Genomic DNA, 13,573 nt, shown 5'->3' with positions numbered 1-13,573 from the left:
AGGGCTGTTCTGCACCTCACTCAGCTACTGCTGTCTCTGGCTCCATGCTATTCTGCTTGACGAAGCGGTGGACAGCCTGTGATGTCATCTGGATGCCATCCAGCTCGAGAACATTCTTGATCTTGCAGAAGCTCATCCCAGCCCTGTGCAGTCCCACAGTCTTCTTGGTGTAGTATCCAGGCATCCCATCACTCTCAGCACGTATACCTAGCTGGTGCCACCACTCAACCCCACAGCACAGAGCAGAGCAGGGACACAGTGACAACTAGACAGCACCACGCAGTGCTAGGGCACTGTTAGCACTCTGCTACCAGGCTGGTGGCCATGGAGCCGTGTGATGACACAGGGCCCAGACACAGGGAACGAGGAGGGGGCTCTGGCTGGCAGAGAAACTTCTTTGCTCGCATGCTCTGTAGGGTCCCACCTGATGCCCCAGTCCCACAAGGGCATGGAGGATACTAATGGGCTTTGCTCTGCCTGATGTGAGCAGTGCATCAGAGAAGGGTGGGGAAGAAAGCAGAACAAGAGCAGGTTCGGGAGGGTGTGCATCTCTCCTGACAGACAGATGGGTTGTTGGAGGACTAGGGTGAGTAATAAACAGGGTAACTCCAAATCCACTCACAAAGCCATTCTGAGGTCTGTTATCACTCCCTGTTGTTATGACCTCCTCGGATGGCTGTGGCTGACCAGGGCAGCCCCCTTGTTTCAGACACAGCTGGGGTATCAGGGTTGTGCCAGCTCTGCGGCAGTGATGTGTGAGTGCTGCTCCTCATTGGTGGTGTGCCACCGCACTCAGACCCACGGCTGCTCAGGTCTGCAAGTGGCCATGGTGCAGCTGTGTCCCAGTGCCCAGTCTGGGCCCCCAGGACTCAGCTCTGTGGGGAGTTGGGTGCAAGTCCTGCCCAGCAGCATGTCTCTCTGGGAGTCCATCAGGTCCCTGCTGGAGCTTTGTGTCTGCTTGGTGGCAGGAAAAGCTGTGGTAAGCTGTAGCTTGGTGCCTGGGAGTCCACCCATCAGGTCTGTAGGTGCTGCTGTCTCATACTATTGAGGGAAGCAAAAGCAACCATTTATATGTCATTGTAAAGAAAGTCTGGGTACACACACATGACTGCACCTCCTGGGCTTCCCCTTCCCCATGCAGGGAATGCATGGCAAGGACAGTGGGTCACAACAGTCACACACCACATGTACATAGGAATATACTTGTAAATATGGGAACAATGCACATATACATGTGTGCACGTCTTCTACAGCAGTGGAGGTTTTTTCCATTTTCTGTCAGCTTTGTTCACCTGCAGGCATCCTTGGAAAATCAGTCCTGCATCTGCTGCTCAGCAGGCATACCAGGGGGCCTCACCTCCCCTAACAAACAGCCCCCAGGAAAGCACAGCACAGCACAATGTTTTGCAGAATACAGCTTGTACCAGGGATCACATTGGGTGGCTGCTGCCAAGCAGGTGCCATCCACACATCTTCTCCAAATTCCTCTTTCACAGACCTACACTGGTCTTGAAAAAGACCTTGACACGTTTTATGTGCCAAGAAGGCACAGAGACTGCTGCAGATCATCTACAGAAAGCCAGGGAAGAAACAGCACTAGTTGTTTAGTTATACTGCTTTGCGTTGTACTTCTTCCATGGCGAAAAAGAGGGGCATTAACCAGATGTAGACTGCACTCTGATCCAGAGTTGTTTGCAGCTAAAGGCCATCCCACACGCTGTTACACACGAGTGACCTTGTAGATGAGAGCTGCAGAGGGCAGGTGGTGGAGGTCATAGTATCAAAGAATCATAGAATGGGTTGAAAAGGACCTCAAAGATCATCCAGTTTCAGCCCCCCCAGATACGTGTAGAGTCGCCAGCCACTAGACCAGGCTGCCCAGAGCCACATCCCACCTTTGTGGCATTTTGAAGCTGCACTTTTGCAGTAATTTGAACATCCAGAAATTACATCCCGTGTGTCTCAGGCTGCCTGCTGCAGGAGGTGGCTGGTGCTGCATGCTGGGCCCTTCCTCCTTTGCTCGCTCATCCCCAGCCCTCAGCATGTCATGCAGTGTCACACAGCTCAGCTCCAGTTCTGGTGAAGCCTTCTCACTTTGCTGGGTAAAGAACAGGCAGGGAGGCCAGGCCCAGAGAGTGGTGGTGAATGGAGTGACAGCCAGCTGGCGACTGGTCATGAGTGCTGGTCCAGGTGTTGGTATTACATTACTGGATAGGACAAGAGAGAATGCCTCAAGTTGCAGCAAGAGAAGTCCAGTTTGAGTATGTTGGAAATATCCAGGACGGTATCTCTGATAAAGCAGATTTTATTTGCAGTTGCAATGGTAACTCTCCCTGCAAACAGGAGAGCACACAGATAACAGCATTACATCTTTTGTGCCCTATTACTCGATGCTTATCTCTTTCTCCCCTGGTTCCTCATTGGCTGAGTACTGCAGATTCACAATCTTACCGATGCTCAACTAAACATACCTGGCTAAACTTAAATCTTTGCTGGCTAAGCATAAACCTCTAATTATTTAATTAACTTATAGCACTTTGTCCACACTTGGTCATTGTTTCCGGACATCTGTTTGTCCTTCCTTACATAGAGATAAGCTCGGAAGGAGGATAGAGGGGAGTATCTTGATGCCTGCCTGTTGCCTCCCAATCTTCCCACAGAGTGAGGCAGCCCAGCCTTGTGTAGAGGCCCTGGCTTCTTTGATGTTTGTAAAATCTGTTTTTCTTTTGCTGGTAGTTTCTTATCCTAACAAAACAACCCTACAATATGTTTTCTAATCCCTGGCACTATGCCCACATTGTTTGGAACATTTAAAAACTATTGCAGTTTTGCAAGAAAGAATTAATCACATAAGTCAGCAGTTATGTTTCTAAAACAGGCTGCTAAGGTATACAGTATTCCTACTTTTTACATCAACTATTTCTAAGGATAAGTTACAGAATACAAATACATTATGTTCTAATTCTTCAAATCAATTGTCCTTTTAAAGATCTAATGCAGGAACAACACTGCATTCCCACGAGTATTAGGAAAAACTTTTTCTCTAAAAGAGTGGTCAGGCATTGGAATGGGCTGGAGGAGAACATGGCAATGCCCAGATGGACACGGGCTGGCTGGAGTACTGCATCCAGATCTGGAGCCCCCAGGACAAGCAAGACAGGGAGCTGTTGGAGAGGGTCCAGAGGAGCCACAGAGATGATCAGGGGCTGCAGCACCTCCACTGCAAAGACAGGCTGAGGGAGCTGGGCTTGTTCAGCCTGGAGCAAAGAAGGCTGGGGGTGACCTCATTGCAGCCTGCAGTACCTAAAGGGAGCCTACAGACAGGAGGGGAGTCAACTCCTGAAAAGGGTGGATAACAGCAGGACAAGGGGAAATGGTTTGAAGCTGAGGGAGGGCAGATTGAGGTTGGATGTCAGGGGAAGTTCTTTGCTGTGAGAGCGGTGAGGTGCTGGAGCAGCTGCCCAGAGAGGCTGTGGATGCCCCGTCCATCCCTGGAGGTGTTCAAGGCCAGGTTGGATGGGCTGGTGTGAAATGGGGAGGTTGGTGGCCCTGCGTGTGGCAGGGGGCTGGAGCTTCATGATCCTTGAGGTCCATCCCAACCCAGGCCATTCTGTGATTCTGTAACACGGAGCACTCAGACGGTGCCTTTAAGGCGCCCGACCTGCTGCCCCCTCCTCCATCCCTCCCTCCCCGTGACGTCATCACTGCTCGCCACGCGGAGGCTCTTCCCGCCCGCGCTGCGCTAATCGTGTGCGACGGGGTCGGAGCGGTGGTTGCGGAGGGCGCCGAGGATGTGAGTGGGGCGGGAGCTGATTGTCTGCGCGGGCATCGGCCGCCATCCGTCCGGCCGCCGCTCGGTGCGGCCTCGCCGCCGCTCGGGATTGCTCAGGGGAGCCGGCGGGAGCCGATGGAGTGGTTATGGAGGGAGATGAGAGACAGGGATGGCGCCGCGGCCTACCGCGGCCGGGGGCGGGGAGGAAGGCGGGAGGTCTGGCCTGGGCGGAGCCGGGCCTGAGGCCTGCAGTGGAGCTGGGGCCAGGGGTCCCGCCGCCCAGCAGCGGGCGGGCAAAGCGTCGGGAGCGCCCCGCGGGTCTCGCTCCGCCCGGCGCCGTACTGCAGCCTGTGAGCGGCTGAGGCCCGGCCCTGCGCTGCCCTTATAGCCGGGCGGCGGCGTTGAGAGAAACTGCCGATTCGGGTCAGTCTTAATTCATGCGAGGAAAACTTTACTATACTTGACAAACAAGGACCTATAAGCAAGTTGCCGTTCCAAGACGCGCCTGCCGGGCAAGAAGGCCTGGGGAGAGCCGAGGTCGTTGTTTTGGCTGCAGCTGTCTATGAGCATAGGTCTCCTCAGAGCTCACTGTGTGCAGGGAGCGGCCGGCCTGTTAGAGTGCTCTGAGGCCGGCTGTGCTGGGCTGGGTGCTGCACGAATGCTGAGATGTTGGGGGGTATCGGAGTTTGTTTCCATTTTAGGAAGGGAGGTGTTGCTTAGGAATGCCTTGTGTTGTTAATGCGCTCACGCTGCAGTGTTATTCTTTATGGAGGTGTGTTCCAGTGAACGCCTGAGCATGTGCATGTGAAAGTGCCCAGGGGCTGCGTCTCCCAGGCCGAGGTTTCCAAGTGAAACTTTCTTGGGAATGGTATATTTTAATTGGGTGAAAAAAGAACGCTGTTTAGCCTAAGGGCTGCCTGAAAGCTGCCTTTGACAGAAGTTTGCTGGATGTGTCAGCCTCATTTGGCTGTTGTGTCTGGTAAGTGCCAGCCCTGTGGGTGCACAGAAGAGTGGTGCTGCTGGCAGCTGTTTACATGCAGTGCTTCCCAGCGCTCCGGCAGCAGGCAGGGTAATAGCAAAGCACTGGTTGGTCTTCTGAGCTTTCATTTCCCATCTTGCAGCAAGGTGCAGCTGGAGCTGGCTGCCATTGGGAAATGGGTTTTGAGCTTGTGGTGTCCTGGCTGCAGTGGTGTGAGAGTGTTTGGTGTGTAGGGAGAAATAAGACAAGCCTGAGTGGTGTGCTCAGGACAAGAGGGCCAGGAAATGAAAATGTCATCTTTGGAGTAGGCCAGCTGCTTTGACACAGGGACCTTTTCTAAGCTGTGGGTCTGTCATCTTTCTTACTAGAGTCAATAGCTGTTTAGAGAAAAACTGTAAAGCTGAAAATCGGGAATGTAGCAATCTCTTCCCAAAGCTGAGTGTCACTGCAGTGTAGAGCATCAAGGTGGTGATGGTCAGAACCAGAAACCAGAAGCAGCAGGACCTTGTTAGCTAATTTTGCCTTCGATGCAGCTGTTGGTGCACCAGGAACATGCAGCGTGATTACTGTTTAATGCCTCTGCTGATGACACTGGCAGTTCACAGAGATGCTTGTCCCCATTCTGTATGAGCTGGAGGGAGAATGGCTGTTTCTGAGTGTGGAAAGCAATAGGACAGTGGGGTTTTAAACTGAGACAGGAGAGGTTTAGGTTGGATATGAGGAAGAAGTTTCTCTCCCAGAGGGTGGTGAGGCACTGGCACAGGTTGCCCAAGGAGGCTGTGATGCCCCATCCCTGCAGGCATTCGAGGCCAGGCTGGATGTGGCTCTGGGCAGCCTGGGCTGCTGGTTGGTGACCTGCACACAGCAGGGGGTTGGGACTGGATGAGCATCGTGGGCCTTTGCAACCCAGGCCCTGCTGATTCTTTGTTTCCCAAGTGTTTCCCGTGTGGGTAGATACTATGTTTCACAGCAACGCATATCTGCCAAATTCTTTTCAAGGTTATTAAATATATGTGGAGGCAGCTTTGTGATCCAGATAGAATCAGCGAAATGCAGCAGCATGTTTAGATGTCACAGAGTATGTGATAGATGCACCCTTGTGTAGAAAATGCTTGAAATTGAGCTCTCAGAGTTGAGGTTCTACATGTGAGCAGTCAATACCTGTGTGTGCAGCACACTGCCATACATATTCATTTTTTTCCAAGAACTCCTGAATGTGCTCAAGTCCCCCTGGGCACCTGCAGTTGCATTGTGGCTGGTTATATGCCCACTTAGTTTATCCCCATTTTTTCCACTGCCAGCCTCATCACAGAGACTTTTGGTTGAGTTGTAGCTGTTTTTCCCCAGTTTGGCCAAATTCCATTGCTTCTTAAGCCACAATGAGCAACTTCCAACACAACGTGTGTGGAAATCCAAGGAAAGCATCCTTGCACGTGGTGAGATGCAGAGATCAGTAGTCTACCATGACTGCAGTGCTGTTTGTGAAGTGGAATTAAGAGAAAACAAGGCTGATCACACACCAAGCAAAGCAGAAATGGAAGGTTTTAGGACTAGCGCTCACTGCTTCCTTCTGCTAAACTAATATATTGCTCCTCAGAGTAATGTACTGATCTCTGTTGCTAAACAAACCAGCCTGTATCACCACTCAGCAGCCATCTCTTCCTGCCTAGCATGTGTTCTGTGGCACAGAGGGACTTGAGGAAAGCAGAGCTTGTTCCTCAGGAGATGAGGATGTTGGCAATAGGCAGGAGCTGCACGTGTGTCCTGTGTAGGGGATGGACGGGGGGGTGTATAGGATCCTTTGTACTTCTGTGACTACCAGAATTTGTAGCTTTGAACCCGCATACGAGGCCGTATGCCGTGAAGGTGTGAGCTGGCCCAGGCTGTAACTGCCAAGCAGCACTGGGCCTGGCTGCAGTGCCTGCAGACCTCACCTGTCCTCTGATATGCTGCCACTGCTGCACAGCAGGTCTGCTGTTCTGTGTCTGTTCATTTCTTGTTTCTGAGCGCTCTCACCTTGTCTCTTGGCTGGTCTTTGGAGTGTACTGCTCTCAATCAGGGGGCACTTCACAGAATTGAGGAGTTGGAACTGAGATTTGACACAAGTGAGGCCCATTTGGAGCTGCTTTGGACACCTCTGCAAGGGAAATGGAGTTAATGGAAATGAAAAATGATGGGAATGAAAAAGAAGAGTTTGCTAGGACTCAAAATAATAAAAAATCCAGCACTAGGTTTACTTTCCAAATTTTCAAGGCCTAATGGAAGTGGGGGTGTCGTAGGGTGCTGGGGCTTTCCCAGCAAGGGAGAGGAGTTGGAGGTGCATCTCTTTGGTGAACTTGCATATGGCAGTTTCTGTATGCTGAAGCTGTTGTCCTCAAAGCTGCTGCTCTGCGACGTGAAACGTTTTCCTTTCTTCTAAAAAGCCCCAACTTACCTGATGCTTTAACTCTGCTCTCACGGTAATCTTGGTCACGTTTGAAGTTCCGTGTTCTGTGTTGCTGTTCTGTGCCTCGTTTGAGTGTGGTTTTCTGTTCTTGTGTGTTTTCCATATTAAACAACCCCTTCTGCCGTGTGTTCTTGAAGGGCTCCCTCACCAACCAAACGCAAGGATAGGTCTGAAGAGAAATCAAAGGACCGATCCAAGGACAAAGCAGCCACTAAGGAATCTGGTGAAAAGGATCGCGGTCGGGACAAGACGCGCAAAAGGCGCAGTGCTTCCAGTGGGAGTAGCAGCACCAGGTAGCTACCATTCCAGGCAGTAACAAATACGTGTTTTCAGTGGTTGGCTGAATTCCACGGCTTGGACTTACACAAGCTTGGAATTGCGTTGGTCACGGTGAAGCGATTGAAGGGGTTTTGGATCGGTGAGGTGTGATTGGATCAGTGAACTATGGAGAGTTGCTTTTCATTGCTTTAACTTGCAGTTGCTTTCTGTCTCATTATCAGGAGATCTTCAGCCGTTCTTTCTCTGGGCATTCCATTCAGTTTTTCTTTCCCTCGCAGGTCCCGCTCCAGCTCCACTTCCAGCTCAGGATCCAGTTCCAGCACTGGTTCCAGCAGTGGCTCCAGCTCCTCTTCGGCCTCAAGCCGCTCTGGGAGCTCCAGCACCTCACGCAGCTCCAGTTCCAGCAGCTCCTCTGGATCCCCCAGCCCGTCCCGACGGAGGCATGACAACAGGAGGCGGTCCCGCTCCAAGTGAGTGCTCCGTGGCTTTCAGTTCTAGAGAGCAGATCGACTTCCTTGTGCGGTTCAAGGTGGTGATCAAACGGGTTTTTGCCGAGGACTTCTTACTTTCTCTGTGACTCAGAGATGTGTATTTTGTTAGAATAGGCAGGTTCCTTTGGGTGGCTGTCGAATCATACGCGTGCCTTGTGGAGGTGAATGAGGAAAGAGTTTCTTCTAAGGGTGATTGGTACATACTGTATTTTGTGGAGGCAGTCTGAGTCGGTGTTCACCCACCACAATGGGAAAATGGGGGCGCAAGATGACAGTAAAGGTGTTCACGTATTTCCTGTAAGTTGTAGTCAAGCCTGACAGAAAAGTTGGGACTGAAAATGGTGGATAGGGGTGTGTGTGTGTGTGTGTGTGTGTGTGTGTGTGTGTGTGCTGTACGTGTAAAAATGATAGGAGTGGGGGGACCAATGAAAGAGTTTTTCTGTAAGGGTGGCAGTCCAACTTGTAATGCCCATATGTTGGGTTTGGTTTTTTTTCTTTGGATAATTCTGTAAATAATTATTTAGATTGTGGAAGGCTAAAATCAATTATAATCCAGTTTGCTTTGTGTATCCTGCAATTTATGGCAGTAAGATTTGGAAGAGGCATAAATACAGATATTCTGCATGCTTGGATTTGGGGTTTTCTTTTTGGTGCTTTTCACAAATGTGGCTTGTAATTTTAAAAGCCTGCAAGCAAACTGTAACACAATTATTTAAATAATTCAGATGTGATGTTTCTTGTCTTCTGTGGTGAACAGAAGACACACAGGTCACTAGATCCATTATTTGGCTGTGCTGTGCTTTGGTGCTCCTGGCCTTGTTTTGCCTCTTTAATTGTTGTCACGTGAGGATTTTTGTTCCCGCACCTCCAGAGTTCTTTAATGCTAGCAATGATTTTGAGTAAATCCTTGGCAAATCAAATTTAGTAAACCTAGCTAACCTTTAATGTGTTTAAAATAAATTTTAAAAAGCTCCTTTAATTCCAGAAGGCTGTAAAGCAAAAGCAGACGAGACAAATACAAATCTTCCTACCTTTCTGAGCGGAGCACAGCCACCACCCTAGCAATTCCTAACTTGTAATATCTTAAGAGAAAAGCTACCTTGACAAGAAAAATGGTACTTCTCTTAAAATCACATGCTAGAAATTGGCTTCTAGTTCTTGTCTTCTCGTTTTCCCTGGAAGCTGTAAATGTTTTCTTGTCAAAATCAGATCCAAGCCACCCAAGAGAGATGAAAAGGAGCGGAAGCGGCGCAGCCCATCGCCCAGACCTACAAAAGTGCACGTTGGGAGGCTCACTAGAAATGTCACCAAGGTAATGGCGTGCTCTGCTCTAATGCCAAGCAGGTGCTTCTGTTATGGGTTGTGTGCTGGTGGCTTTTTTAAAGCTTTCAGTGTTTCTTTTGTTTGTGGACTGCTGCCAGAACAGTGCTGTTGGAAATTCCTGCTTTGTGTCCAAATTGATGAGTGAGGAATGCTTCAGTAGAACTTCTCCAAGTCAAATTCAGTGTGGCCTTATGAGATTCAGCAGTGTTAAAAGCTCTGTGTGCTTTGTTGGTACCCCAGAGCTTGTACTTCGCCTTCCTAGGAAGAAAGCTGTGTAAGTCAGTACAACAGTAGAAATCATGTGGGAGGCATTAAAGTCACCTGGGGCTTCACTAAAGGAGCTCCAGGGGAGCTGGATTGGCTGGAGCTGTCTTTGCTGGAATGTAGTTTAGAGGTGTGCAGAGGTACAGGTTTAGGGTGCAGAAAAGATGCTATTTTAAAAAAGAGATGAAGGCTTGTACCTGAGGACTTCCTATCTGAGGACACAACTTCGCTTTCCTAAAACCCCAGGAAGGTTTTCTCACTAGTGCAGCTTCTGTAGCCTGTGATGATGTTCAGCCAGGAATTCTGATAAGGTCTGGAATGATCTGAAGTAAAATAGACAGAGACATCAGTAGAGGCTGTGGTAACCCCAGTGTGCTTTCCACACCTGATTAGGGGAATGTATCTCCTGCAGGTGGCATTGATTTAGAGGTGGTTTGGTGCTGTGAGCTCTGTAGTGGCCAGACCTGCTCGATGAGAGAGCTGCACATCCTTAAGTTCTGCTCCTTCTTGGCAGGATCACATCATGGAAATTTTTTCCACTTATGGAAAGATTAAAATGATTGACATGCCAGTGGACAGGCTAAATCCACACCTCTCTAAAGGCTACGCTTATGTGGAGTTTGAGAACCCAGATGATGCTGAGAAAGCCCTGAAACACATGGATGGAGGTGGGTGTCAAGTGCTGCAAGGAGGCTGGGTGCTTTGAAAGCAATCTTTGGAGCGGGTGGATTTGATGTGAAAATGAGATGGAGATGATGGGGGACCTTCTGGGGAGCTGATCTGATATGCTGTCATTCTGTTTTCAGTGCAGATGCCTTTGGCTTTTGTGTGGTGTCAGGGCAGATTGGAAAAAAAACACAACTATTAAAATGATGCTTTTTTTCCAAACTGAAAATCATTTAAATTTCTGTGAAAATCCTGATCAGTGTCTGATGGGGAACTGGGTTAAGAAGTCTGGTGTGCGTGTGATTTGGTCAGCAGAACTTCAGAGTGTGTGGTGGAAATAGCAGCACAGGGTTGTGTTGCTTGCGACAGAGCTGTGAATCTCCGTCGCTTGGTCTGTTGGTGCTGGAAAACGCTGCCTTTATGTTTGTGACTTTCTGAGCAGGGCAGATCGATGGGCAGGAGATCACTGCCACGGCCGTGCTGGCACCGCGACCCAGGCCGCCTCCTCGGCGCTTCAGCCCACCCAGGAGGATGCTGCCACCACCACCGATGTGGCGTAGGTCCCCCCCTCGGATGAGGAGAAGGTGAGAGCTGAGCCTTATATAATGTCTTATTTCCTTCTCACTGTCACAAGAATTTATCGCCGAGTCCCAGCATGAGGACAGCTTCATCTCATTGGACCTGAGCTTCCCCTGCAATGATGGTTCAAAAAACCAAAACAAAGCACAAAAGAACAAACAGACCACCTTCTGGGCATCAGTTGAACTCAGATTGTAGTTCTTGAAAGGTTGAGGGAACTGGGCTTGTTTAACTTGGAGAAAAGAAGGCTCCAGGGAGACCTTCCAGTACTTGAAGGGAGCGTATAAACAGGAGGGGAAAGGCAACAAGGGTGGGTAGTGATAGGACAAGGGGTTTTAAACTGAGACGGGAGGTTTAGGTTGGATATGAGGAGGAAGTTTTTCCCCCAGAGGGTGGTGAGGCACTGGCACAGGTTGCCCAAGGAGGCTGTGGATGCCCCATCCCTGCAGGCATTCAAGGCCAGGCTGGATGTGGCTCTGGGCAGCCTGGGCTGCTGGTTGGTGACCTGCACACAGCAGGGGGTTGGGACTGGGTGAGCACTGTGGTTCTTTTTGACCCAAGGCATTCTGTGACTATGATAATTAATTGCTTAATGCCAGAGTTGACCCTGGTCTATTTCCTGAATAAAGTCCATCAGAAATGTTTAGATCCCAGCCTGTTCCCTTCTGTGTAGTGCTTCGAGGTGAAGTGGGGACAGGCTTGTGGCTGGCTAGTAGGATGCTTTTGGCAGCCTGGTCTGGTTGCCTTATTCAGAAGCCCTTATCTCCTTTCTGTCAGTGGGAAAATGAGAGTAAAGCAATCCTCCTGCATCAGGTGCGTGTGACCCCAAGGAGGGACCTGACACACGTGCATCTGTCCTGTGACTCGGGGCTGCCTGAATCCTCAGGCTCCAAAAAACTTAACGTTGATGTTCTCAGCATGTGGGTGAGCTCCAGTATCCTGGAAACCTGCTGAAACTCTTGTCCTTACTAATGCAGTTCCTAATTTGAACCAGCTGATTGCTTCTCCATAAAGTGCTTTTTACTGCACTAAATGCTAGGTTGGATGATCTGTTTGCTTCCCTCATCTTCTACTGTCCTGTCTGGCTCTGTTCATATTCCATGCCCGGCACCTTGGTGTCGTACTGATGGCTGTACAGACAACTGTAGCACTGCAGATTCTGAAGCTCAGCTATTTAGAGTTGGACTTCCTGTGAGAAGTGTGTCTGTGGTACTGTGTGAGCTGTGTAAATACTGAATATTTCAGGAGCTAGAATTTCAGATGAGCCTTCCAGATGAAGGAGAATCTGATGTAGAAAGAACCTGTTTGTGGTGTGTGAGGTAGAAGATGAGATCCTTGTCTGTTATTTGGATGTGAAGCAGAGGGATGGTAAAATAGCTAGAAAATTCCTCCTAGAATATTCCTGTTTGGATTGCCCTTCTGCTTTCTGGAGTTGTTGGATCTCTTTCAGAGTGATCTTTGAGATTTGTCTGGAGGACACGGAAGGAACCAATTTGCAAACACTGCAGACGTTGCTGGAAGCTGCTGTGCCTCCTAACGGAGCTCTTCTCCGTCCCTTCCTGCAGGTCCCGCTCTCCGAGGCGCAGATCTCCTGTCCGCCGGCGCTCGCGGTCCAGGTCTCCCGGACGAAGGCGCCACCGCAGCCGCTCCAGCTCCAACTCTTCACGATAAAGCAAAAAGAATGGACAGCTTTTTATTTTTTAACTTAAATTCCATGAAAATAAATATTGTACCTTTTTTTATAATGGGTCTAGGTGAGGAAGGGAGAGAGGGGGGAGAGAGGATCCTGGCAGTGAGGGTAATCCAAGAGGAGGCAGCAGCAGTTCCTGGCCGTTAGTCAGCCTCTGCTGTGGGGCTTCTAGTTTCCTGGCATTTAATTGACATTATTGAAAAATGGCTTTGATTTTTTTTTTTAATTTTTATTCTTTTTAAGGCTATAAAACCAACATCTCTCCTGGATCGATGTTATGGCTTTCTCCAGTTAGCAGACTGCTGCTTGATGATTTCTGAGTGCTTAGCATGCTGTACAGATGAGCATGTAAATCTTGAGCTATTTTGGAAATGCTGCAGAATAGGGCAGGGAGGCAGAGAACCCAATTGCTGGGATTGTCAGAGCGGCTGGAGTCCGGATTACAAAATTTGTCTGAGACTTAATGAGCTGTTTGCTTTATTCCCATTCCCAAACTATGATTAGTTTCTGCATATTGACCTTGTGTAATGCATATACCACTGGAACGCTGCAGAGACAGCAGCCCAGCCTGCTGAACACTGTGCTTTAGAAAAGAAGCTGGAAATGTTAAGAATGGGTTTGTAGCTGCTGCCCTGGTTGATTCCTTCTACCTTTTCTTAAAGATTTTGGTAAGTTTCCTATTCAGTTCCTTAAGGAAATGATGCAAGTGCTTCTGCTTTTACAAATCTCCAGTTAGCAACCGATCGTCAACCCCTGCGAGGAAACTGCGAGGCAGAGCGAGGCTGAGGGCTGTGCTGCTGCCTGGGGAAAGGCAAAGAACCACCTGTTGTACAGTCAATACTATAAAGTTTTGTTGTTTTTTTCATTATTTTTGTGTCGTTTTGTATCACTTTGTAGCCTTTGGGGCCACGCTGTGTTTGTACTTGTATAGGACGAGCGACTGATAATAAAGCAGTAGAGGTGAGAACCGCCCGTCTCGCTCGTTTCCGCCCGCGCTCGCAGAGACGGAGGGGCTCCTGCGCCTTTAAGAACAGCGTGGGCGGGGCCTTCTTCCGGCACTACCATTGGTGGCCACATGGCGGCC

The 13,573-nt window shown here is 49.5% G+C and overlaps 1 protein-coding gene across 2 annotated transcripts; it reads left to right on the top strand.

The window, feature by feature from the left end:
- The first annotated feature begins 3,685 nt into the window (after positions 1-3,685).
- On the top strand, positions 3,686-13,456 carry RNPS1 (RNA binding protein with serine rich domain 1). Of its 2 annotated transcripts, XM_052679947.1 has the most exons (7): positions 3,686-3,793; positions 7,335-7,490; positions 7,755-7,946; positions 9,177-9,279; positions 10,069-10,222; positions 10,663-10,804; positions 12,365-13,456. In XM_052679947.1, coding segments are annotated over exons 1-7 (855 nt in total). In that variant the 5' UTR covers positions 3,686-3,791; the 3' UTR covers positions 12,471-13,456. The 2 variants fall into 2 exon arrangements, with proteins under 2 accessions (XP_052535907.1, XP_052535908.1); XM_052679948.1 differs by lacking the exon at positions 7,335-7,490 and having other exon boundaries at positions 3,729-3,793.
- The last annotated feature ends 117 nt before the right edge of the window (positions 13,457-13,573 follow it).

This window comes from Tympanuchus pallidicinctus, unplaced genomic scaffold, assembly GCF_026119805.1.
Source record: "Tympanuchus pallidicinctus isolate F22 unplaced genomic scaffold, pur_lepc_1.0 scaffold18, whole genome shotgun sequence".
In the NCBI taxonomy this organism is placed as follows: domain Eukaryota; kingdom Metazoa; phylum Chordata; class Aves; order Galliformes; family Phasianidae; genus Tympanuchus; species Tympanuchus pallidicinctus.
Note: the sequence above shows the minus strand (reverse complement) of the source record. Positions and strands in the feature narration are given on the sequence as shown.